This window comes from Salarias fasciatus, chromosome 12 (assembly GCF_902148845.1).
Source record: "Salarias fasciatus chromosome 12, fSalaFa1.1, whole genome shotgun sequence".
NCBI classification, from domain to species: domain Eukaryota; kingdom Metazoa; phylum Chordata; class Actinopteri; order Blenniiformes; family Blenniidae; genus Salarias; species Salarias fasciatus.
Window position 1 is genome coordinate 13,533,394 of NC_043756.1, and position 25,301 is coordinate 13,558,694.

The 25,301-nt window shown below is 41.4% G+C and overlaps 3 protein-coding genes across 5 annotated transcripts in view; 2 read left to right on the top strand and 1 right to left on the bottom strand.

The window, feature by feature from the left end:
- The first annotated feature begins 180 nt into the window (after positions 1-180).
- Positions 181-7,434, top strand: ankrd13a (ankyrin repeat domain 13A). 2 transcript variants are annotated; one of them, XM_030105767.1, is made up of 15 exons: positions 181-707; positions 2,713-2,848; positions 3,065-3,189; positions 3,280-3,325; positions 3,519-3,662; positions 3,746-3,938; positions 4,024-4,090; positions 4,177-4,258; positions 4,350-4,411; positions 4,497-4,627; positions 4,713-4,870; positions 4,968-5,099; positions 5,202-5,362; positions 5,440-5,504; positions 5,633-7,434. In XM_030105767.1, exons 1-15 carry the CDS (start codon positions 600-602, stop codon positions 5,829-5,831), a joined length of 1,809 nt encoding a protein of 602 aa, XP_029961627.1. In that variant the 5' UTR covers positions 181-599; the 3' UTR covers positions 5,832-7,434. The 2 variants fall into 2 exon arrangements, with proteins under 2 accessions (XP_029961627.1, XP_029961628.1); XM_030105768.1 differs by having other exon boundaries at positions 3,749-3,938.
- Positions 7,435-14,470: 7,036 nt separating this feature from the next.
- slc6a4b (solute carrier family 6 member 4b) lies at positions 14,471-23,637 on the bottom strand. The gene is made up of 14 exons (XM_030104205.1): positions 23,633-23,637; positions 20,272-20,540; positions 19,361-19,495; positions 19,033-19,252; positions 18,739-18,877; positions 18,499-18,633; positions 17,207-17,310; positions 16,655-16,782; positions 16,428-16,540; positions 15,794-15,925; positions 15,510-15,609; positions 15,277-15,377; positions 14,671-14,838; positions 14,471-14,558 (listed from the first exon to the last, which is right to left on the bottom strand). Exons 1-14 carry the CDS (start codon positions 23,635-23,637, stop codon positions 14,478-14,480), a joined length of 1,830 nt encoding a protein of 609 aa, XP_029960065.1. The 3' UTR covers positions 14,471-14,477.
- A 1,544-nt stretch (positions 23,638-25,181) lies between these two features.
- The window catches only part of sgsm1a (small G protein signaling modulator 1a), a 30,370-nt gene continuing 30,250 nt past the window's right edge, over positions 25,182-25,301 (top strand). For both annotated transcript variants that reach the window (XM_030105765.1, XM_030105766.1), the window contains exon 1: positions 25,182-25,229. In XM_030105765.1, coding sequence (XP_029961625.1) covers positions 25,211-25,229 — 19 coding nt within the window. In that variant the 5' untranslated portion in view covers positions 25,182-25,210. The remainder of the gene's footprint in view (positions 25,230-25,301) is intronic.

A 25,301-nucleotide genomic window follows, 5' to 3' on the forward strand; every position in this document is an offset into this window, starting at 1 on the left:
CAAGATTCGAATGTTTAAATGCTTCCTATATTTTTTTCGTTTTATAATTCCATCATAAATGCACAATGAAGCAAAAGCATTCAAAAAACTGTAAGATTGAAAGTCATTTTATTCACTGTTGATATTTGGTTTGTTCATATTAGAGCCCCCGTTTTAATGAGCACAGTGGTTGCGTCCAAACTGGAATTGACTATTTCTCTTTCGGAAGGCTGTGCGTTTTTAATTCCTCGAATCTTCTTTATGTCTCACGTCGACTTTATAATTATATTGTGTAACGCATAAACAATGTGCGGTTTCACAGGCGGCCGGTGAGTGGCGTTCGGTGGAGGTTTTTGTTGTTACTGAGTGTTTTCTGTCGAACCCCCCCTGTCAGTACTGGCACTGCTGCGGGCACTTCCTCGTTCAAAAGTTTTATTTTGGGGAAGGCTCGGGGAAAAGTTGCTCGTCCGATCGGGTTTTATTTCTACCTTTTAGAAGCATGGCTCGTCATTTTCCTGCTTTTTCGTGCTTAGCTGTCGCGTAACCGTCGCAGCATTTCTCATGGCTGTACTTATCGAAGGCTTGCTAAGTTTGCACTGAGAGGCTCCAGGAAGAGGAAGATGTCCACGGCTAATGTTAGCGACGACATCCGAGGGAAGTTCCCCCTGCACTCCTCGGTGTGGGAGAATGACTACAGGAGGCTGGAAGAACAAATAACATCAGCGGAGGTCAGTGAGGGAACGACAGTGTGCTGCTAACCTACACACCCCATGCTGTGCTAGCTGTGTGCAGCCTGACAGTAAAGTAGGCCAGCGGTGTTGACAGATGCTCTGTGGACAAACAACAGGTCCGATACTCTAAATCACTTCAGATCTGAACACAGAGATCTCACTTTAAATGCACGCCGCTAACCTAATTCACTGGATCACAGAGACTGTTGATAATCTGGGAAGATATGCCAACACACACTGGATGAACTCCACATGTATGCAGTTTTATTTATGATCCAGTCTCGTTCCTGTCAGTCTGGCCACTGCTCTGCTTTCACTTTATATTTCTCCTCACAATAACTCGTGATTCACTTTGTATTGTGATGATTGCATGGGTAGGTATGCACTTTTGGCTTTGAGTGTAAACAGCATAGTCAAAGGATGACAGGAACAAGAAATTTCCCTGTATTGTGTTGAAAGTGAAACTGTTAATGCTCTGTTGGTCTTAGCGTGTGGAAAGTATAAATCTGTGGTTTTGAACAGAGGAAATCTTGCAAACGTAGCCCATGTTTTCACAACTCGCTTTACCTCCAGTGGAGTGAACTACATAGATTTTTCAGTAATGGTAGTTTTAGAATGCTTGTATAGTAATATCTAGTAAAGTGTTTTACATCAACAAACGTGAAATGAAAAATATCCACCAAAGAAATACCAGTGGCAGCCACAAAACAATAAAAACATAATGGCAAATTAGAGCTAAATGATAAATGCATTATAAGAGTATGTGATACAAAGCAGAATGACATAAATGATTTTTTTTCTGAAAAGCAGCAACAATCAGAATAGTTCTCTCCTCGTTTTGGAGGGACTCAGAGTTGAAGTCATCCTGCAGCTTTCTGGCATCCTGCACCAAATATTTGAACCATAAAAAGTCAAAATTTGCGCCTGAGGCTTTTGTTTTGGCTCAGAGAACAGAACACAAGTTTGTTCCAAACAACCTGAGTGTTCTGGATGTTTCATAGCTAAACAAAAAACTAGATATGGATATTTCATTTAAAGGTGTGGGACTGTGGAACTCTGTGGTTTGTTTGATAAAGCAAGATGGACAGAAATGAACTACTCACTTTGGTTAGAAATGTTAGCAGCATTCATACCTGATGACTTGGGCAGTGGGGAGAAATTAGCAATGTTTTTCAATGTGACGGGGCCACACCTGCAAAGAGACTCGGCACAATCTCGCATTATTGATCAGCCATCCATCCATCCATTCTTTCATCTCCTTTGAAAGTTGTATTAATGTGAACGTAACAGGGCACTGAATTCATTCCCAGACGTTGGGTGAGAGTCCGGATGCAGCCTGGACAGGTCCCTGTCCACCACAGGGCAAACACACACACACAGCTTAAAGCCTTGTGTGGTTTTGTTTTCGGTAAATCTCCGTGGATTGAATTCACAGCAAAGGGGCGAAGCCGTCTCAGTTAGTCATATGTTCGCTAAAGACGAGCAGTAGGGAGTCAAATGCAATCAGTATGTACATTTAAGCTGCTGTGTCATTACTGTGATCCAACGGCTTTTCCTGACAATGCTGATACGTAATGCTCTCACCTCAACAACATGACTCAGTGGAGAAACAGACATGATGCTGAAGTACTGACTGATCCTCTGTTATTATTATTACTATTATTATTATTATGACGAGGAGGAGGATAGCCTTCAATTTAAACATGTACAACTTGAGCTCTGAGTTACAGGATTACAACCTTAAATTACATGCCTCATTTCATTATGTAGCAGGTTGTTAGGAAGACACTAAAATACTTAGTCTAACCTCCAACGGCACCAATTACACCAATTGTTACAACCCACAGGTGAGACGTAACAAAGTGAAGTTATGCTAGAACAGTTACATGTAGACAACAAGCAAAATAGTTAAATTATGCTGGAAGGAAACTGAGATATTAACGAACAAAAACAACAACCATCAGATGGACTTATAAGTTTCATATAATCTGTGTCTTCTCAGAATGACATTGAGGCCGTGGACCCCAGGGGACGGACCCCCCTGCACCTGGCTGTGTCGCTGGGACACTTGGAGTCGGTGAGGGTCCTCCTGAGGCGCGGCGCTGAAGTGACGAAAGAAAACGCCAAGAATTGGACAGGTCCGTGGTAAAACTAGCCATGTCATTTGATCTACTGTTAATGGAGTTTCTGCTTTAAGAAGAAAAAAAGAATGAGCCCTGCTGTGACTGCATGCAAAAGCCTTTCTCTGGTTATTACTATTCATTGCGGCTTTTAAATGGATACTTCTCTTGCAGAGCGGATGCTTTTGCCTTGAAAGGTTTGGTGGTTTATTCGTCCTTGTTCTCTTCGTGTAGTGCTGCAGGAAGCCGTCAGCACCGGCGACCCAGAGATGGTTCAGTTAGTGCTGCAGCGGAGAGACTACCTCAAAGCCTCCACCGCTCTGGGAGGGGTGCCTGAGCTGCTGTCAAAGATTCGAGAGGTTTTCCTGGAAATATTCTTCCATTGTTTTTCTGTCGTTTATGTTGAGCAGCAAAATAAATGATCTTTTGGTCTTTTTTTCCCCCCCTAGTCTCCAGATTTCTACATGGAAATGAAGTGGGAATTCACCAGTTGGAGTAAGTTGTGTGAAAATATCAAAGTGAAGCGATAAAAGTAATGTAATGCACAAAGCGACTGCCAGTAAAAATAAGGCTGAAACATGAGGTCAGACAGGAAAAACAGCCTACCTGACACCTGGTGTGTTTGGTTAGTTTTGCTTTTGATTGGTGTTGTTTTCCCCTGTGAGCCCTTCGTCTGTTGTTTTCACAGTTCCTCTCCTGTCACGGGTTTGCCCGAGTGACGTTTGTCGCATTTGGAAAAGTGGCGCCTGCCTGCGAGTGGACGCCACTCTCCTGGGCTTTGAGAACATGACCTGGATCAGAGGGCGCCGCAGCTACATCTTCAGGGGGGACGGTTTGTGTTTCAGCTCTGCAGCTTGGAGAAGTTTCTTTCTGTCTCTTATTCCGTTGTAAATACATCGTCCTTCATGTCTGCAGCAGATTCCTGTGCGGAGCTGATGGAGGTGAATCATGACGACGAAGTGGTGGATACCGAACGCTTCAACATCTCCCAGGAAATAGAAGACGTGACGTTAGAGTCCATGCAGCCGGCTGAACAGGAGGTCGCCAAAAGGTTGACGACTCCGATCGTCAACACCTACTTGGACACAAAGGACATTGCTTTTGAGAGGCAAGACACACTTTCTTGTTATGTTTTTTTCTCTGAGCCACAGCAGAGACCTTTTGGCTTCATTCCCGTCTTTATTTCCTCTCAGGAACAAATCTGGGATTTGGGGCTGGAGATCTGACAAAACCGAAGTCGTCAATGGATTCGAAGCAAAGGTTAGCAGTAGTTACATTTACTCTTTGTTCAAATCAATATGTGCAAAAAGTGAAAAAAGTTTTGTTAATTCTGGATCATTTCTCAGGTTTTCAGCGTGAACAACGTGAATGTTGTGATCCGGACGAGGACCGAACATCTCACAGACGAGGAGAAAGCCCGGATTAAAAGTAGGTGGAATTCCAGACTCCTGGTTTTGCTTCTGCTCTTCTGAAGAAAACAAGTGAATGAGAGCGTTACATTAATGCTTATTGGTCACAGGTGAAAGGAACATCTTGGAGTCTCTGCTGGGGACTGTGGAGCAGCACATCAGTGCTCAAGGGGTAAAATATCCTCCCAGTAATGAAACACAAGCTGTGCATTTATCCTCTACAGCAGGTAGTTTCATGTAACTGCTTAATTTTAAAGGACCTGACTCTCGAGTATGCTACTGCCACAAATCCCACCGCCATCACTCCAGAAGAGTATTTTGATCCAGACTTTGATCTGGGGAACAGAGACATCGGGCGTCCCATTGAACTGAGCATCCGCACACAGAAGTAAGACTGACGCTCCTGGCTTGGCTGAAACAAACTGAATTCGAGGGTATATTTTGAAACCAAAACCTTGTTTCCTCTCACTCAGGTTTAAAGGTACGCTGTGGATGAGTGAGGAGCACCCGCTGTCCCTGGTGGAGCAGGTGACCCCCATCATTGACCTCATGGCTCGGACCAGCTCCCACTTTGCTCGGCTCCGGGATTTTGTAACTCTGAAGTTTCCTCCTGGATTCCCTGTGAAAATAGGTGTGCACTTCTTTAGAATCCCATTTTCCACATGACTTTTTTTCAGGGTTTTTTTTTTTTGTTTGTTTAATACATGTTTTCCTTCACTGTTTTGCAGAGATTCCTCTGTTTCATGTGCTGAATGCCAGGATCACATTTGGAAACGTGAATAAATGCAGTACTGAGGAGGAGGTGAACTCTTCAGCAGCAGCCACACCAACATCCTCGGGAGAGGATGACGAAGCAGCCGGTGAGAATGTGACCTGTACTGAAAGACAAGACTGCACGTCTGTGATTTCTTAACAGCTTCTCTTATGTTTTGTATTCTTTTTTTCCTTTTCTTTCTTTTCAGCATTGCCTCCATTTCAGGTGTGTCCCTCAGTGTTTGAGGTGCCTTCCAGTTATCACCGCCGGGGCGGCAGTCGCCACATGAACGTGCCCAGCAATGACGAGGAGCTCCTCCAGTACGCCATCCATCAGAGCCTCCTGGAGTCTCGCAGAGATCCGAGCCAGGTCCGAGCAGCCGTCACTCAAACCCCGTCCTATTGAACTATGATCAGGATCCTTAAAGCGTTTTTATGTGATGACAGGATGGAGTCTGGGAGGAGACTGATGGGGAACTCACGGACTTCATGCCAAGCAGTCAGAGCGACAGGTGAGAACAAGTTGATCTAGTATACCTGCATAGCTGCAGCACCTGTTTGTTCCACAGTGGTTCAGATGTGCCTGTGTGAATGTGCCAGTAGTGTGGCGTTCATGTTCCTCCCGCCGCTGTCCTTCTAGGAGTATCCCAGAGGGGGTGCTAGTGGAATACGGAGACACGTCAAGCCCTGCCAGCTCCCCCTCCGCCTCCAGCGCCGACTCAGACCTCCGCCTGGCCATGGAGCTCTCCGCTCGCGCTCAGGAGGATGAGGAGAGGAGGAGGAAGCAGGAGGAGGAGGAGCTCGAGAGAATACTGCAGCTATCACTCACTGAGAAATAATAATTTAAAAAAAAAAAGGAATAAGAGGGAATAATGCAACTTTTCCAGACCCAGAAGCAACTACCACACCTCAGTTTTCCTTCCTAACCACTCTAGTCATCTATGCAACCGCAGACTTCTTTCTGTAACAGATTCTATTCACACAGGCAATATCAAACTCCCGGTATTCAATATCTTCCCAGAGGTATTTTTGGTAATGGCATACTCTTTTATATATTTCTATCTCTTCGTAGCATGTCTCCCATTTTCAGGCTTTGTTCATGGACTGTGTGAGCTCATTTTGTAGCTGTACTTTTTATTTTTTGGGAGTTACTGTTCCAGTTCAGGATTACTGCGGCACTCCCTTTGTACTAAACAAACTGTTGTCTAGTGTGAGGTTAAGTCAGTGTAAATTAAGTCTGAGTAGGATAATTTTATAGACTTTATAGAGTTTCCACTCAAATGTGACATTCTGGGCCCGCTAGGTTTTTTTTTTTTTTTTTTTTTTTTGTATCCTCTGACATTAGAAAGCTAGAAGACAGACTGAATAGAACATTTGAAAGCTGGAAGTATTGCTGCACCCAGAGGAAAGATTTGAGCGTTAGTTGTGAAGCTTCCCTCACAGAGACACTTTTTGTTGAAATTCACACCGAATAGCAGAAATCTCAGGGTTCCAAATTCCACGTTTCTCATCACTCAATTTCCCAGACTGCTAATTGATTCCCTTGTAATTGTTTTTTCAGTGCAAAATGGTACCGTTCGTGCATATCAGTCCGCTGTCATGATTTGGTTCTGATCCTTCGGTCAGACGCCGAAAGCATTTTCTTATACTCGGTGAATGTAAATACTCCACAGAAGGGAGAATCGGCCGCACGGCGACATATCTCTGCTGCAGATGAGGACAAGGGTTTCAATTTCTTGGCCTGATTTTCTCCGGTTCCTCTGACCTTCGTAGCGACAGAACTTATTTTTATACAAAGTCACGGATCAACTTCACCTCAGTTCAGACATACGAAAGCAGAGACTCGGCTGTGTGTACACTTACAGTTGTCAAGCAGCAACACACAACAGTGTTGCAGAGATTATTCCCAAGGACAGTTTGCCTTTTTGTAGCCATGAACAACTCAAGACCTCTGAGCAGAAGGAGAGATCAAGCATGGCCGCCATATTTAGGACAAGTCGCTCCAGCATGTGCCAATGATTGCTTTGTTCTGATGACACTTGGTGGGATTCAAACAACACAATGGCGACCATTTTCTGTTGTGCCAGCCAGACTTAAACTATCCCAACAGATTTTGTTTAAAAGTAATTTAAAAAAAAAAAAAGATGAATTTCCATTTTAACAGTGTGACGTTGAGCAATATACAATAACCACTACAGGTGATTTCCAAACCGCTTGTCAAAGGTCTGCATCGCTGCGTCAGGAGCTTCTGCTGAACAACTAGTTGTAATGACCAAGTTGCCAAACTGCTGAACAGTCGGCTTTAAAGAGGCTACCGTCGATTAATTTAATGCAAGGCTTTGCAATGCATCATTGAAGCTGATTTTTTTTTTTTAATTGTCTAAAAAAGTGAAGAGAATTTTTCTGTCTAAAAATAAAAGCACTTTATTTCCATGAAGACTACATCTGGAGTGTGTGTGCCTTTTTTAATTTGACTACAGCTTCAAATTGAGACATTTTATGTCATATGACTTTACAGTTCAGTGCATCAACTCCATCTTTGAGTTTAACATACACAGCAGCTCTAAATTAATATTTGTCCTTCAAAAAATGACCAGTCTCCAGTTTTTTAATCCCACTTTTATCAAATCAATGCTTGCAGAGCACAAGAACATTGTGAAATACCTTTTCACTTACTAGGGTTTTGAAATAAATAACTTTACAGTCAGGTCCAAGGGTTGCATATCAGACGCATTCACATGTATTTTACAATAGTTTCCACCTTTAATCTCATGACAGCCCCCCCCCCCCGGTTTGTGCACAGCCCAATCATCTGTGTTGTTCCAACGTGATCTTGTGATGATTGTTGGCATGTTTTGGCTTTCTGTTTGCTGGCGCTTCCATAAAAAGTTGAGAAGTGCTGAGATCAGGTGACCATGCAGAACAGTTCATGTGAGCTCTCCTTGATCTTTAAATAGTTCTTCAAAGCTTCACCCCCAGATGTTACTATTCCCACCACCATGTTTCACTGTGGGCTTGATCCTCTCTGCCTCTGCTCATACACCCTGCTGTTACTGACATAAATCTCGGATTGGGATGTATCAGTAAACGTGTTTTTTTTCCGTCTCTCGCCGTAAGATGCAGTGTTTACCTCTGCAACAGTGGTAATCAACTTTTCCACATGTGAGACAGAAGTCCTCAACCTATTTAAACTAAGAGCTGATCCAATTACAGAGTAATTCAAGTAGTCCCTCCTGAATAATCTGCCTCAAATCACATTGTTGGTACTGACCAGCTTTGTGTTTGCAGAACTCAAGCAGCCTCTTTGACTGTGGCTTAAACACACTGTCTTTTAATGAAGAGAGCGAGAGCTTGTGTCAAACTGTGAATCTTTAAAAACTAGCTGAAGTCTTCAGCATCCCAGTGTGAAAAAGCCTGACGTATGGATCTTCTTCTGATGTTTACCTTCGCTCTGTTTGTCAGCACTCTGGACACACACGGTAAGCAAGGCAGGTCTTATAGAGTAGAATAGCTATAGGCTCAATTTTGGATGATATCTGACTTTGCAATGACTTTCCCAAATAAAGACTGTGTAAATGATTGAGGAGATCCACATCCATGAAAAGCATAACCAGAGGAATGCAGTCATTTTAACAATGCCAGTATAAATGTGGTGCACAGCTCCTTCAGTGTACAATTATCATAGCTGGTTCATTGACATTTTAGTTACTTTTAGTATGGCAATATAAACTGCACAATGCAACCAACTCCATTTCTGCAAAGTATTTAAAAGTGAATTCATCTTTTGCACAGTGGCGCTTGAAAAGCAAAGCTGTGCTGGAAACTCAAAAAACAGTCTCGCAGTTTTGGATAAGTCAATATAAACCAGCGGCTGCGGGAAGTAAAGCCCATATCCTGAAGGCGCAGACGGATCCAGTGTTTGCAGGACTCGGCTGGGTGTGTCCGGGGGCGGGTCCGTCCCTCCCCGCTGCCCGTTCAGCGGCCTGCCAGCGGCTTGTAAACACACACAGCCATGATGATCATGAGCAGCAGCAGGACTCCGAGCACGCTGCCCAGCACGACTGCAGCAGGAGAACAAGGGAGACAGCAAAGGATGAGCCCGGAAGCTGCTCTGACGGAGCCGAACAGCTGAGACAGGCTGCCTGCGGTGACAGCTCCATCCCCACCCCCTCCACGGCGCGAGCTCTCACCTAGATTCTGCTTCTCCAGGACCACGTAGGACCGCTCGGTGAGCCCGGGCTCCTCCGGCTGAGCCCCGGCGAACACGCCGACACACTGCAGCACCGCGGCGGGGAGCAGGCGCTGCATGGCGGCCGTGGAGGCTGCGGGAGGACGGGGAGGATGATGAGGATGAGGATGATGAGGGGAGGATGTTTGGAGCTAAGGTGCTTCTTCTTCTTCCGCTGAGAGATCTGGGTCCTAAAGCCGCTGGGTTACTGCAGCATACAGATTTTTTTTCTGTCCGTCGCTTTGGTGCATTTCTCACTTCACTTATCAGTTGATGCATTTCTGAAAACTATCAGTCCAAACAGCGCATTTCTTGGCACATTTCCAGAACCCAACAGTTCCACATGAGCAAGCACAGCCCCCAAAAACAGTTTACTTTGTCTTTCATAAGGTCAAGAAATCCAAATAAAGTGAAGCACTATATATCCATATTTTTCTAAAAATTAAATATCAGTAACAAAATCCTGTTTACCCCGAGCCTGTTAGACTTTTCTTTTGAACTGTGGTGAAGAACTAACATTTATTGAATGAAAGAAAAAAAAAATACTGTTGATGAACTTTATATTAATCAAATCTGAATTTTGTGGAGCTGCCTGTGATTGAGCTACAGCCCTTATTCCTGAATATTTTCTGTTGACACAATGTGAATATAGGTGCAAAAACAATCAACAGTTCTTCTCTTACTAGTAACCATCAAAGAAGTGTGCAGCCTTCATCACATTTACAATTTCTGAAATGTCAAAGAGCAATGAAGAATAGACGGAAAGGTCAAGCACCTTGAGGTTATATCCTTATGTAATTACTCTGCATGACTGATGTATTTGGCCTTTATCTTCATTTTCTAAAGAAGAGAGCACACTGTTACAAACTCTTATCACTCTCGGTTACATGGCAGAGAAGCTTAATGAGCATCAGAAAATACCACTCACGGTCGCTTGAAATGAAAACTGGAAGCTTCCTGAATAGATTCATCACAGACAGAAAGTATTTTCTATCAGCGTGAAGTCAGAGATCCTGTATTCATTTAAAGCATGGAAGTGTTTAAACTGAATCGATTGATTTTTATGTCACGACTTCATGAAGCAGGGGGAGACAGTTATTATCGTTAATGAAGTTAATAAGAACATACACTTGTGAGTAAAGGGAAGGAAATATGGAACAATACACTTAGTTTAATTCAAAAGTTGTCCTAAATTGATCCGCTGACTTCTTTAGCTGTTTCGACCCATGCATATTTCAGTGAATCTGAATATTGTTATAAAATCTTGTCAAAAAAAATGAACTCCTAATGTCCCTGAAGTTTTTTTCACTTGTCTTTATGTCTGTTTTTCATTTAGTTCATGAAAAACTTTGTTTGTTCAAAAGGTCAAGTGAAAAGATATGAAAGCAGTGTTTTATGTGTCATGGAGCCACGTTTAAGGAAGTGTGTTAGTTAACTGAATTTATACAACTGACTTCATTATCAGTGGCCAAGCTACTGTAGTCCAAAGTTCACTTCTGATTTGTCAACATCAAATAAAGAAACGGAGAAGGAGCTCACACCTGCTGTGACTGCTCATTAAACCTTAACCTGCTCTTTTCTTTTGGCAGTCAGAAGGTGGAGTCACCCTTCATTGCATTCTGCCATAACTGGTTAAAGTCCTTTTGGTAACTAGTTATGTTTAACTTCACCTCCCCAGGCTTCATAAACTATTAGGTATTTCTTCCATGAACTGCCCCCATTTGGTCCGGGATACAGTCAAGCTAACCAAGCTAATCAACTCGGTCCCAAGCTAGTCGGCTCCTAGCCAAGCTGGGCCCATGCAAACTGGCAGGGCTCTCAAGTCTCGCGCATTGAGCGCGACAGTCACGTATTTCGGTATTTTGTCACGCACTCACGCCACACATTGTATTTCTCACGCTGTAAGTAAAAAAAAAAAAAAAAAAAAACCGGTAAATTTGTCCGGTGCTCCGCTGCTATGGAACTGTAATTTACTGCTTTCAGCCTGGTTTTTCCTCCTGCAAAGTCCACCTGAGCTGACATGAAGTTTGTGCAAAGAAAGAAGGAACCTTATAACGTTTTAAAAAAAAAAAAGCTTTAAAACTGACACATTGGTGCCACTTAGGAACGTTCTATTGTATCGAGGCTCATTTGCATATCTAGGTCAAATTAGATGATGACGTCACTTAAAAATTATACATTGTTGCAAATCCTCAGTCAGGAAGGCTCTAAATTACATTTTCATACAGAAAGAAGGAACCATGTTGATGCAGCCATAGAGTCTTGATCATTCAAAAGCAGCTTTTAAATGGAAATACAGATATCTGTTGTCATGTGTTTCATTATTATTTTGCAAATAAAGAAATACTATCTACAATTACAAATCAAATTTGATTGGTGCCTTGTCTCATGTTATCACACAACGACATTTGAATAATTTAGATTGAATTGAATTGATTGAAAGTCCTTTATTTGTCCCACAGGAGGAAAATGCAGTCTTCCAGCAGCACAGAGAAAAGAAATATAAATGGAATAGAAATGTGAAATGTGAAAATTTACAAAACCCCAAATTTTTATACAATTCCAATATAAATTAGATATAGATAGATATAATTAAATAACAGATGTAAGCTAACTGACATAAATAATATAAATTTAAGACAGATATAATTAAATAACAGATATAAACTAACAGATATAAATTACATATAATTTAAATATACTTATAAGACAGACACATATGTACACTATAATAGAAAAATGTGAGAAACACGAAAATATACACAGGAGTTTCACAGAGCTGATGATGGATAATCGTGCAGACCTTGATTTGTGGAGTTTGCACATTCTCCCTGTGCATATGGCTTTCCTCCAGGTTTCTTTCACAATCTAAAACAACAGTATGTGTGGTCGACCTCACCCATAGTTAGCTGATTGGCTCCAGCACCCCATGACCCTAAGGATTAAATGGTATAGAAGATAGATATTCTCCCATTTCACTTTCATCTGTAGGCAACAGTTCCGACATAACTGCAAACCACTTGGAATCGATCACTGTATTGTCAGTGGTCAGTACTGTCGCCTCACTGGAGAACTGACGTGAGTTCAATATCAGGCTGTGAGTGAATATCCTGTGTTCACCCTGTGCTGCGTTTCCTTTCACAGTTCAAATGTTTCTGTCACATCAGTGTGGGTGAAGTGGACACAGGAGACGGACGGATGCTGTTTGTCCGGCCGTTCATCTCAGGTAGTGGACGATCGAGCCTTTTAGCAGCGTCTCTTTTATGTGTCTGTGGTCTGATTTCTACTTCAATAGCAGTCACTGACACAAAGGGGCTTTGATCTTCACGTCATTGAGGAAATGGTGTGTTCAGAAACACTCTCTGCTCTCACGTGTGTTCATACCTGTCATCCTGACAGTGATCGGATCCAGCTTGAATAAAGATCAGTTCAGTAAAGATCTGAGGGGGCTCTGTTAGTGGATTTCATGCAATCCTGTAGGGGGATAATTCCAAGGTTTCACTTGCTCTGTTCCCTACGCTGATGGATTCTAGACGCTGCTAATTAGCTTGTTAATTAGAATATCTAATAGCGAGGAGGAGCCACATCCGTCACAAAGAAGATCACCACACAGACATTCGCAAGAAAAAAAAATCTTTGTAGAATATCCTGAATTCAGTGATTGGCAGTGGAATTTAGAAGGTACTGTGCAATGTTTTGATATCTTTATTCAAGTTCAGCCTTAGAGAATTAAAGGATGCACAGAGACTAATCGTGTACTTTATACTGTATTTATACTTCATATACATCTTTCAACAGAAACCACAACAGGAAATAAATCACACGACAATCATCACCTTGCTCATCACATTACTCTGTTAAAGTAAATAAGATATAAACTTTTATAGATACATCAACACCTCTGGCTAAAACAGTACAGCATATCTGCAAAAACATTTGAACAGTCTTTCATGAGAGAGTGAAAATATTGTCTGGAGAGGCACGATAATTATATTAATATATATATTTCACTAGGAACTTTACATTTTTTTGTACATGTAGTGTTGTACTTATTCAGATTAAGGCAAAGCAGGCAGTCTGGTGTCAAATGAAGTCAGTCATCAGATGAAGACCGAAACTGGCATTTTGAATTTAGAAAATTAGGTCAAACATGTATGGTTGCACATAGATAAAGTGTTTGGGCAATGCCTGTTAAAAAGAATAAAACCATAAAGTTATCGAAGGAGACAGTAATTTAACCTCCTGGGACCTGAGAAGATAATTTAATATTCTTCTTCTTTTTTTTTTTTTAATTATTATCATTTGGGATCCATATAATATTCTAGTATAATGTATCACTGTAAAGCCCAAGATGTACTTGATAAAATGCAACAGAAATAAGGAGAATGACACAAAGAGTATAGAGAGATGACTGTGGCAACACTCACCACAGAGAGGTCAATGGTCCCAGGAGGATATAATTATAGTCAGTTGATTATGGTATCATTGTATTCTTTATCTGTTTACCTCACTTATATCTAATAAAAACATTTGCAGGAAAACAGGAAACTAATTTATCAGAACTATCCAGCAGTTGCAACGCGAGCACTGTGCATTATGGGCCTGAAATACAGCACTGACTGGTTGACTGTATAATTTAGGGTCAGCTAGTTCAAATTTGGTTCCACTGAATCTGAAATCCTGTAAAATGTGCAGCTATGTTTATAAGTTCAGTGGTGAAAAAAAATCAAGTAGCCTAATGCAAGTGCAACACTGGTGCTCCCCATTGTTTGTCGAGCTGAGCATGCACAGTTGAATAAATCGAAACTTTCACAAAGCACAGAAAATACAGGAAGAAATGTTCCCATGCAATAAAAAAAAAATAAAAACCTTGTGCTGTAACATTTGGAGAAAAAAAAAAGAAGAAGAAGAAAGTTCCTTGGCCTCATCTCCACATAAGATAAATACAGACAAACCATTCAAATTTGCCTAAAATCACAAGAACACTTGAAAAGGGTGATATATGAAAGCCAGAAACTATCCTGGTGATGCAGGTCTGAATCACACATACAGCAAAGGTATGAGTATTGCTATCTCAGTTCCTTTTACAGTTACAAATTTAGCAGCAACAACCTTTTAACAGAGTACATATGAAGGGAAACTGGACGTGTTCAACGCCGTAGGGCGACCTCGATGTTGCCTCACAGTCAGACTCGCTGACGTATAACTTAAAACTGCTTTTAACGGGTGTCTAGAAGCAGACAGACGGTGTTTCTCTTCACGGGACAGCGGCCATGTTGAGGTTGTCGGGGTGGATGTCGGGTATAGTCCTCTCCGGTCTCAGACACACTGCCAGCCTCTGTGGTGGGAAACAATGCAGTCATGATTGGGGGGAAGAGCACAAAATGTGTGAGAAAGTTTGCATTTTCCTTTGTTTGCACCCCACTCTTTCTTTCGCTTTATCCACTGACCTGTTTCAGAGAACCGGGGGTCCACACCAGCTTGTAGACCATGTAGATGGGGATCCACATGAAGGACGAGAGGCCGATGATGTAGCCCACCGTGATGCTCCAGTCCGGGTACTTATAGTCAAACAGCGTGAGGGGCGGCGCTTTCAGCAGCGAGCTCACGATGATGTACTGAGGAGAGAAGTGGGCAGACGGAGCATTTCCACACATGTACATAGAATTTTTATATTATTAAAGGAAGAAAAATACTGGAGATGTGTGATTTACCTGTCAGAAGCTCCCATTATACAATAAACACAGAAAGAAAACCACAAGAGTGTAATATTGGCAAATGTCAAACGGGAAGGCCTCCAGGAAGCTGGATGCAAATCAAAGATAAACTAGACAGAATGTAGAGGAGGGAGACTGACATTTCTGTCTCGTGGAAAACGATTTTATGGAAGATATTTCATACATTTCTTTTACATGGTTAAATATCACTAAAGCTTGAAACCAAACCAAAAGTGGTTAAAGTGCACTAAGAGTTAGACTGGGTCTAATATAACTGTAGCTCAAAACTTTTTGTTTGTTTGGGGTTTTTTTTCTTCTTTTTTTGTCTCCATCTCTTACCGCCAGAAATGCTGGACTGATGGCAACCCAGCACACTTTCCAGAATAGTCCCGGAGACTTGCCGAGCATCGCCTGCACATCACTGCTAAATCTTTTGATGCCTGAAAGCAGAAAAACGAGAGGAATCACCTTGTCTGACTTTGCATATTCAAAATATATGATTACAAGCATTATAAAATTACAAATAATAGACTGAAGAAAGTCAGTGGTGAAGAAAATTCTTCTGTTTTTACCATAGAACCAGGAAACTGCAATAGCCTCCAGGAAGCCCACCGCAATGATGGAGCATCCGACTCCGAATTCCTCCAGCAGCTTCACCACATAGGCACCACCCTGTTAATGACATTTTATTGTAGTTGATGAAACAGTCAGACATCACTCACTGTTCCATATGAGATCAACTTTCTGCAGATATCAGTGCTTAATGTTCAATAGTGTTTCTAACAACTCTTTTTTTTTTTAAAGAAGTAGTAATTTGTTATTAATTGAAATGTTTAGTGTTCTATGAAGAACTCACATTTGTAAGAGTGCTAAGAGAGCCCAGGAAACAGACAATCACCAAGCAAAGGACAAAAAGTTCCCGTCTGTGAGAGAAATGATCCGGGTATTCATCCAGCACAGCGGTGATGATCGCCTCCAGGCCTCCGAACTGAAAAACACACGCAGACATTATCGCCGCAGAATCACAACTTCGCCAGATACCAGGCCATAACATTTATCGAGCATGCTTAAAGTGAATTGAAAGACATTAAAATTGAGCATGTACGACTTGCTGGTGGGGGAAAAGTCATGATAATGAAGTAGTTAAAAGCTCCAGCATCAGAGGATTGGTTTGAATCTAATTAATTTAAGTTTATTGCCATTATTTCTGGATTATTTTATTATGTGTTCATTTAAATGTGACTGGTGAACTTTTAAAAAAATTCAAGTAAAAATAAAAAAGGAACAGAATTTTTTCAGACGCCTATTAAAATGGCACTTTTAATGATTAAAAAAACCTTTATTCATGCAAGACTTATACAGTATTTTTGTGTAATGTGATCAGATGTTTGATGTAACTTTTGGCGGAATAAGTTTAATATTTCAAGCTACTCAGTCACAATAAACAGCCATATTTTTGCGTGTGTTTTTGGAGGACGCAGTCTCCGTACCGTGCTGTCCAGTCCCAGAGTGATCATCATCACAAAGAAGATGATGGCAAAAAAGGTCGAGCCCATCATGTTAGCAATGGCTTCCGGGTAAGTAATGAAGAGTAAACTCGGTCCTGGGAAGCATAACAATATTAAATATCAATAAATTAGGGTGTTTAATCATGTTTGACCTTGAAAACATTGTGATTTTTCTTTGTCGGTTTCACTTATCTATCGAATTGACTGACCTTTATCTCTGGCCACATCCTCAACCTTCACCTTCCTCATCTCGGCCATGTAGCCCAGCACCGTGAAAATTACGAATCCTGACACGAAGCTGGTCAAGCAGTTCACCAAGCTGGTCACGATGGCGTCACTGCGGACGAAGAAACTCAACGCCGTCAGAGAAAAACCGTTCAGTGATCAATATTTTCAGTGTAGTTTCATCCACAGTAAAAAAAAATAATAACAAAATAACCTCTGCTCAACTGTAAACTGTCCTCTAAGGTCCACAAGTATCACCTCAAATGTGCAGTACTGGGTTTATGTGTGATTTCTTGACTCGACTTGATTTGTTTACAGCTTTGTTTGTCCTCTATCATGCTAGTCATGTAACATTATTCCGATATATTTTCGGTAAACCTGATTGTTGCACATCAGGTTAATTGTTGACCTCAAGTGTGGGAACTCCCACTTTCCACAATAAAGGCATTTGGGGTATAAACTAGCCTGCCTGTATTTAAGCCTCACAATGAACAAGAGTACCATGGTTCAGTGGGGGTTGGAGGGCGGGTTCTTACCGATAGCAGTTATTTGTGAAAGGGTTGTAGCTGGAAAGAGCCAAAAGGACCCCGAATCCGGGACCCAGAGAGAAGAATATCTGAGCAGCAGCATCCACCCACACCTAGAGACCAAACAGAAACACACACCGCGCTGCATGAGACTGCAAACGGCACTTTGTTCTGAGACGCTACCGATGGCTACGAGTATTCCGAAGTATATGAAATACAGTAAATTGACTCGAACGTTTCTGTGATGTCTTCATTTATAATTTTCTTAACTTTTCTCACTACATTTTGTCAACCACAGAGATGCAGCGTTACACAGTGACCTAGCTGCCGCACAGCTGTACACAGGGAGATCTGAAGAGGAGCTCGCATTCGGCGCTAAAAAGAGGAGCGCAGCGTTGGATGCTGGTAAGGGAGGCAGAAAGGGAAGCCTTTGTTAATGGGCAGAAAATCTAAACCAATTATGCATGTTATTATCCTGCTCTGTAGCTTATTTATGCATCTCATTTCGTCTCATCCATATTCTCTTCCAACCAAAGCACTCGCACATGTTCAGCAAACAACAGCGGTGAACCGGGGATGAGGCTGAGGGCGATTCAGAGATCTGAGAGGAATACAAGTAGATTCTCAAGGGGAGTAGTGGGTCAGATTAGATGAATGTACTGCCGATTGCAACGTACAGCCAACATGTGGAAGATCCAGATGTGGAAATTACCAGTAAATGGAAGAGTTATATAGATGACGCATGCCTATTTTAGGCATCTTGTCTAATTTGGTGAAGTGTTAAAGTAATTTTAAAAAGTTGCACAGAGTGAAGGAAAGTAGAATTTTCAGTTTTTGTTCATTTTTAATTTGCAGGAACTATGTTTTTTTTTTAAATCAGTGTTTTCAGCAAGGAAATACAACACAGAAGTGCATCTCAAATGAGTAATGACTGGTCAGAATAAAGCAACATAAACTTCCACCTCCATCAAGCATATGTTATTGTATTAACCTGTAGGCGAAAGTTCATTATTCACAATTTCTTCATCTCTTGCTTTCTCTGTCTTTTCTCCGTGGTTTTTTCAACATTCAACATTCACGACTTCTGGAAAGTAAACATTGCTCTTGGATAATGTACTTCAGGACTCTCCATAACACCAGTGCCCTGCTTTAAATGTGTCTCAAAGAGACTTCAATAACTCTGGCTTAAAAGAAACAATCAAACTGCTGAAGTGATCATATATTGCTCAATAAGGGACTTAAGATTTAAGATTATTGCACAGATTTGTTTGTCTTTTGGAGAAACAGCTGACAGAACTCACACTGGTCTCCAGCAGCTTGTCCCACTGGGGCTTCAAGTAAAACACGACACCTCTCCAGGCTCCCGGCAGAGTGGCTCCTCGAATTAGCAGGATGAAAAGCACGATGTAGGGCAAAGTCGCGGTCACCCACACTACCTAGGGTGGCAGGAGATGGATAAATCAGACAGGCAGATGAGGGTGCTACGCAAATCTACGCAATTACAGAAGATGCACAATGTTTCTCCATCCAATCACAGCGACCTTTCCCGACGTCTTCACCCCCTTCCAGAGACTGAAGTAGACAATAGTGAAAATCAGAAAAAGGCAGAGCATCAGCTGCCAGCGGACACCCCCGACGTCCCTGAGCCCGGAGGACTTGTGGATCTCGAGAACGTGTCTCCTGTTGAAATAACACACATGAATCACCGTCCCGGTTTTCATCAGACAAGATAGAAGCTCCAGTACAAACACTCCAGCTGACAGTATTTGTGTAGAGTATTACTGTAAAGCTATTTATATACGTGGTTTCTGTTACTCACACTTACATGCACTTACGTGTAAAATTCCTCTGCCGGAGATCGAGAGGAATTCGTCCAGGTGACGTTGTCCAGGCCAAAATAGTTGGTGCAGTCGCGGGTATTCCACACATTGTTGCAGTTCGTCCACGGCAAGATGCTGGAGAAGGAGGAGTAGAAGTAGAAGAGGGCCCAGGCAATGATGGTGTTGTAGTAGAAGGACACGTACAGGGCGATGATACAAATGGCGTACCCTATACCTGAATGGACAGCAGAAGAACGGGAAAAGAGACTTCCAGTGAGCTGAGAGTAGACAACAGTTTGCAGTAATTATAACCGTCAATAAAGTCCATAAAGTGCAGCCCTACCTTTGAAAATGGGGCAGATGTGTTTCCATATGGATATCGCTCCGGTTCTATGAAACTGCCCCAGTGCCAGCTCCATGTAAAAGAGCGGCACGCCACCAAAGATGGCCATCAAGATGTAAGGAATAAGGAAAGCACCTGCAGGGAAATGCAGAGTTAGGTTAGGGCTTTTTTTTTTTTTTTTTTTTTTTTTTTTTTCTAAATAATGAAATCCCAAAAACTTAGAAATTAAAAACAAGCAGAAATTATATGGATGGATAGTTCAAACTGGAACTTAATATGCAGAAAATGAAGATGCAGGTCTGCCATATTCCAGAGAACAAATTCTATCCTATTCTATAATATTCTATTGATATGATCCTGAGATATAACCTCATGGTATTACAGTTTAAATGTTGTTTACTTTTGTACTTGCATTTCGTGTTTTTTCCACATCTTCAATGTTTAAAATACTGCGCAAATTAAACTAGTCCTGCCTCTGAACCTGTTTGCTGCTGAGCTGTAACCTCCTGATGTGAAATGTGTTAAGAAATGACAGCATACTCACAGTTTTAGAAGATTTTCACAGCATTTTTTTTTCCAACTTCTTGTTTTTTTACGTTCTTTAGTTTTTTTTCTGTAGTTCCTGATGCGACATTTTTAAGGCTCTATAATTTCAAAATGAATTTAGACCGATTCTATATCGTTGGTTAAAAAAGATAATTAGAGGAGCTGTGCTCTCCAGAAACTTTTAAGAAATTTTAACAACCATTTTGAGAAGAAATATTTTAAATGTTCTCAAGAATTTCTAATCTTATTTTTTTGTTTACCTAACTACCCCAGGTGTAAAATTCCAAGTTAAAAAAAAAGAAAAGAAAAGAAAACTTGAGTCTTTCGCCTGGTTAAAATCAGATTAAAGGAATCAAACTACTCACCGCCTCCGTTTTGGTAGCATATGTATGGAAATCTCCACACATTCCCCAGGTCCACAGCAAAGCCAATGACTGACAAGAGAAAATCCATCTTTTTGCTCCATTTGTCCCGGGAGTCGGTCTGTGTGATGACCGGCACCGGGACCTGGACCGGGCCGGGGCCGGGGCCCGGGCCCGGGACCGCGCTGCTGGGGCTGTAGCTGGCCGGGCTCGGGGAGCCGTGCTGGGTCAGACTGCCGGCCATGACCGCGGAGTCCTGCTGGGGCACCGGACTGGGAAAAGTCAGCCAGAGGAGCAGAGAGGAGGATGTTTCTGCTCTGATGATGACAGGAGGTGGGAGGAGTTGGAGGAGCTGCTGGGATACCTGTTGGTGCTGGAGGACACAGATGGAGAGCGCCTTTGTTTCTCTTGCTCGCTGGACTGAAAGCAGTTTTTTTTTTTTTAGATTTTAACCAAGTTACAGCTGATCGATTTAAACATTCATTTAACAAATAATGTTCTTGCTTTGTATCAGTAAATTCAGCAGGTGCAGGTCTGTTAATACAAACTCTAAAATAAACTATAACATTTTAATCACGTGGTTGTTCCATTACCACGCTTGTTTTTATTCCTCAGTCAGTTAGGTAAAGGCATTTACAGTTTTTTCAAATCCAGTATGACTGAAACAAGCTCCATCAATAACATAAAATGGTTTTCTTCTGCAAAGAGAAAGAGAGGTAGCACTCTGGTGTAGTGGTGGTCAATCTGTCCTTACAGTAAAATCAATTTTGGAAGCAGATGTACTAAAGAACATCCACAATCACACTGACGTGACACTTGTTTTTTACTGTTTGACTTTTAGTTTGTCTTGTTTAATAATTAGATTCTATATATTCCTTTTTAAAAACTTCGTTTTTTCTTCACTTAGACAGTGTAATTAATACTGCTGATGATGTTACTTCTGCTTTGCAGCAGCTTGGTCCAGTAAAAATGTGTGGTTAGTTAGTTAGTTAAGATTATTTCAGTCATCTTTTTACAGGAAAACACAAGAAGCATAATTCTTACACTTAAAACAATACATTGACTGAAAGGGTATAGGCAGAAGTTTATCACTTGTATCGCCTACCCCTAGCAACATAATTATTTCCATGACAGCAACAAAATATATTTTCAAAAAGAAAATAACTAAAGAACTACAACCGATCTAGTTCATCCAGCTATTGATTCTTCTTCTCCTGATTTATTTATTTATTTTAATTTTTTTAAATTTCACCTCTCAGCGTGTCTTACCCTCACACATCCCGCACCCACACACTATTCTATGTTCAAAACACACCCAATTTTTCACACCCACACACAAACACACACAAACACACACGAAATTAGATTACAGTCGTTTTTGTACTTTATATGTTTTCCAGGGTATCTTAACAGTAGTTCTATATTTATTTAGAATACTGGCCTTATACATTTTTTGAAAAGTATGAATATTTTTGGAGCCCTTTACTATATCGTCCAGATCGTTCCATAAATTGACACCTCTAAACGAAACGCATCGACTTTTCAAGCTGGTCCTCACTGAAGCTGTTTTGAAAATCATGTCCCCTCTCAAACTGTACTGTCTCTCTCTGGGTTTGAACAAGACTTGGATATAGTGAGGGAGCATATTGTTATGAGCCTTATACATGACTAAATGTACATATACATGACTGGTTTCCTGCAGAAAGGCAGTGTAGTGGCAGTGCCTACACATCATAGTAGCAGTTTCTATTTTCTTCCCATAAATTGCAAATGCTTTGGACATGCATCAGTTGCTCTCATACAACTTTGCTGCTTTATAGCATCATCTGCTTCTGTCATGTCAGTCAGAATGAACCCTGCCAGTGAATGCTGAACAGTCATTCTCTATAAACCACATTTCACGGCTTGAGTCATTACACACAAAAATGTTGAACTAGTTGTCAAAAGGTGTCAAGCAGAGTCCTGCAGAGGGGGGATTCAGCAATCCAGGAGATATTTCCTCTCTGCATATCAAGAGATAACATTCGCTGCTATGTCGATGAAAATGTGTGTCCAGACAGACAGACAGACAGTGTATGCTGTAACAGTACTGTGATGGTGTTACAACAATTAAACACTACACCGATGCACCATTATAGTTTTGAACAATCTGTATCAAACATAAAATCGGTGAACATTTGGTCCCTCTTTAAACCTCTTTAAAAGTTTGCAGCAGAAAGCTATAAATACCATTCTGAACCATCCAGGCTTCCTGCGTCTGTGTTATTGTAATATCATTTGGTGAAGACAGTCAAATATAATCACAGCAGTTTAACTGGCCTCATTAGGAAAACCTAATAAAAACACTTTGTAATCAAATTTACCGCTTTTAGTACTGAGCAGATTCAAAAAGGCCACTAACTGGATACTGGGAGAGCTGCAGTCACGCGGGTCTGTGACCTGAGAGCAAGTGCATCGAACGAGGTTACTTTGGGAAATTGATACGATCCCGAGATAGCAGCACATCCAGCACCTTCGGAAAATTGTCACTTGAAAACCAAGTTGCACCCAAAGTATTTTTTTTCCTTTTGTCTGAACAGACAGATAGATAGATAGATAGATAGATAGATAGATAGATAGATAGATAGATAGATAGATAGATAGATAGATGGATAGATGGGTGATGTCTTCTCACTGCCAGAGCAACAATGGAAACCACTAAACAGTTAGCTGGGGGGAAAAGGCTGATGCTGCCTGAGGGCCAGACGCAGAACAACATGACAACAGACCAGCATCACAGCTTTGGCCTTCTCTAACATACAATCCTGTCAATCTGCATCGGCACACATGTGCAGAAGAACATCAGACTGACAGGAGCCTCCATCACATGCCCCGTTACCGGCTTGAGCACGTCTACTCCAATCACACATGGACATGTGCACGCTGAGCTGAGCTGAGCTGTGTCTATGGACAGATATGATTGCTGTTATGAAACCTGGGTTTGGTTTGATTTGAAATCCTGTTGAATTGTTAGTTTTCAATATGTAACATTTGTTTATATTTGTATTAAGCACGAGGACACAATATGTTCATGTTTGCCTGGGTTTTTGTTATCTAGCACAGTAATTCTTTAGTGTCTCGCTACGATTCAGAGAAACATCACTCATTCTCTCTGGTTCTGGCACTAAAGAGCATCTCTCCAGGTTGCCGTTTGCTGGTGCAGAGAATTGATTTGTCTCCCAACTGTAAGAAGCACATTCGAATGCAGTTTTCTTTTTTCTGTCTTTCTTTGACAATTAGGTAAAGGCCAGCTGCAGAAGAGCTCTGGTGTGCTGTTTACTCAGGCAGAAGTCCTGGTGTGACATTTACCAAGACATGCTATTACCCCATATTATCTAAAGCCACTGCGGGGTGTGAGTCATCCCAGAGAGGGAATCCTGGACTGAAACTCATGTGCATCAGGAAAACAGTGGAAAAAAAAGGATGCGGCCCTTTCCTTTCAGTCTGTCATCTCGTGTTATCGCTCCATCCTTTCTCCACCTGATTCACCTGACAGCTTTGTCCTCCGGGGAGAATTGGACCCAAGAGCCCCAGGGCCTGTTACTCAAGTTCAGTGAAGCCTGCCAACTCCTCCTGCTCCTGCTCTGACACTGATGGGGAGTTCACTGCATGTGTTTGTCACTCATGTGCTCCAGCAAAGTGTGAAAACTGATGTCATGTCTCTGCAAAACCGGAAAACTTATCATTCATACAGATAAATTGGCTCTCTTGAGCATAAACATTAAATGACACCGCCGCCATCTGCTGGACGGTTTCAGTTAAAGCATGTTTATATAAAAACAGTTTGAATCGCAATTTGCATCATTTTTCTTTATCAAGCTCATAAAGTGAAGCTAGTAGAAGCCTGAAATACTTTGTAGATATTGTAAATATTTGCATAATAGTGTGTTTATTACGTGCAGATTTTTTGTTTCTTACCATCAAAAATGTTCACTCAGAATTTAGACCAAGAATGCATTGCTGTTGAGGATTCATCCCTCATTTTAAAAGGTATCCAGATAAATGAAGCACCAATCCAGCACTTTATCCACACCTTGTAAGAATGCAGACACTCATGAAATTTCCTTTTCTGAATGTTGGTGGTGATGCTATAGATTAGATTTTTGTAGGTAGTAGCAGCAGATGGTTTCATTAGTTTTTGTTTTTTTTCTAAGTTTCTGTTGAAGTTGAACATGGTCTAAATTTGAACTTAAAAAAAAACATATTTGATTAGAATAATTATTCTCTCTGGCTGAAAAAAATACATTAACTGAAATATTTTGAAGGACAGCGTTTTTATAACTTATAACTTTTCTCATCTTTAATAAGATCAACAAAAATGGCAATACACTCTATCAAGGTGTTTTTGTTTTTTTTTTGTTTTTGTTTTTTGTTTTTTTTACATGTTGGCCACCAGATGGCGAAAACGCAACATGTTTCACTGTCGGATGGATTTGCAGGAAGCTTATGTTGATGATCCAGGTCTTAAATTGCAGGATACATTTCATCCATGTGCTGTGTGCAACTAAGCCGCAATTTAACGGAACGACCTAGTTATTATTTTAATCATTATTAATTCCATAAAAATCTAAATAAAACGTATTAGTTGAACAGTACACTTCTGGTTGGCACTAATGATGATACTTCTACTCTGCAAATTTCACACAGACGGAATGTCCCCATGACCCTAGTGAGCATCCATTATTTGCGCAGCGCATTCGGTAGCTCGTGTCCATTGAGACCCTTGGATTATTTAGGACTTCACTTGGACTATGTTTGATTTGTGAGTGGATTGTCGTCGCAGCCAATAGGAAGCCGCGTGTGTCTTTAAGGGGCGTGCGTTCACGTGGAGGTGGACCCGCTCGGCGTCCAGGCTGCACTCCGCTGATGGGAGCGTGTCGCGCGCAGACCGGAGACAAGACCCATGGCAGCAATCATGACAGGTGGGGGCGAAGATTTCAATCTGACATTCACTTGCGTGTGTTTTTAAAAATACGACAAGACGAGAAACAAGT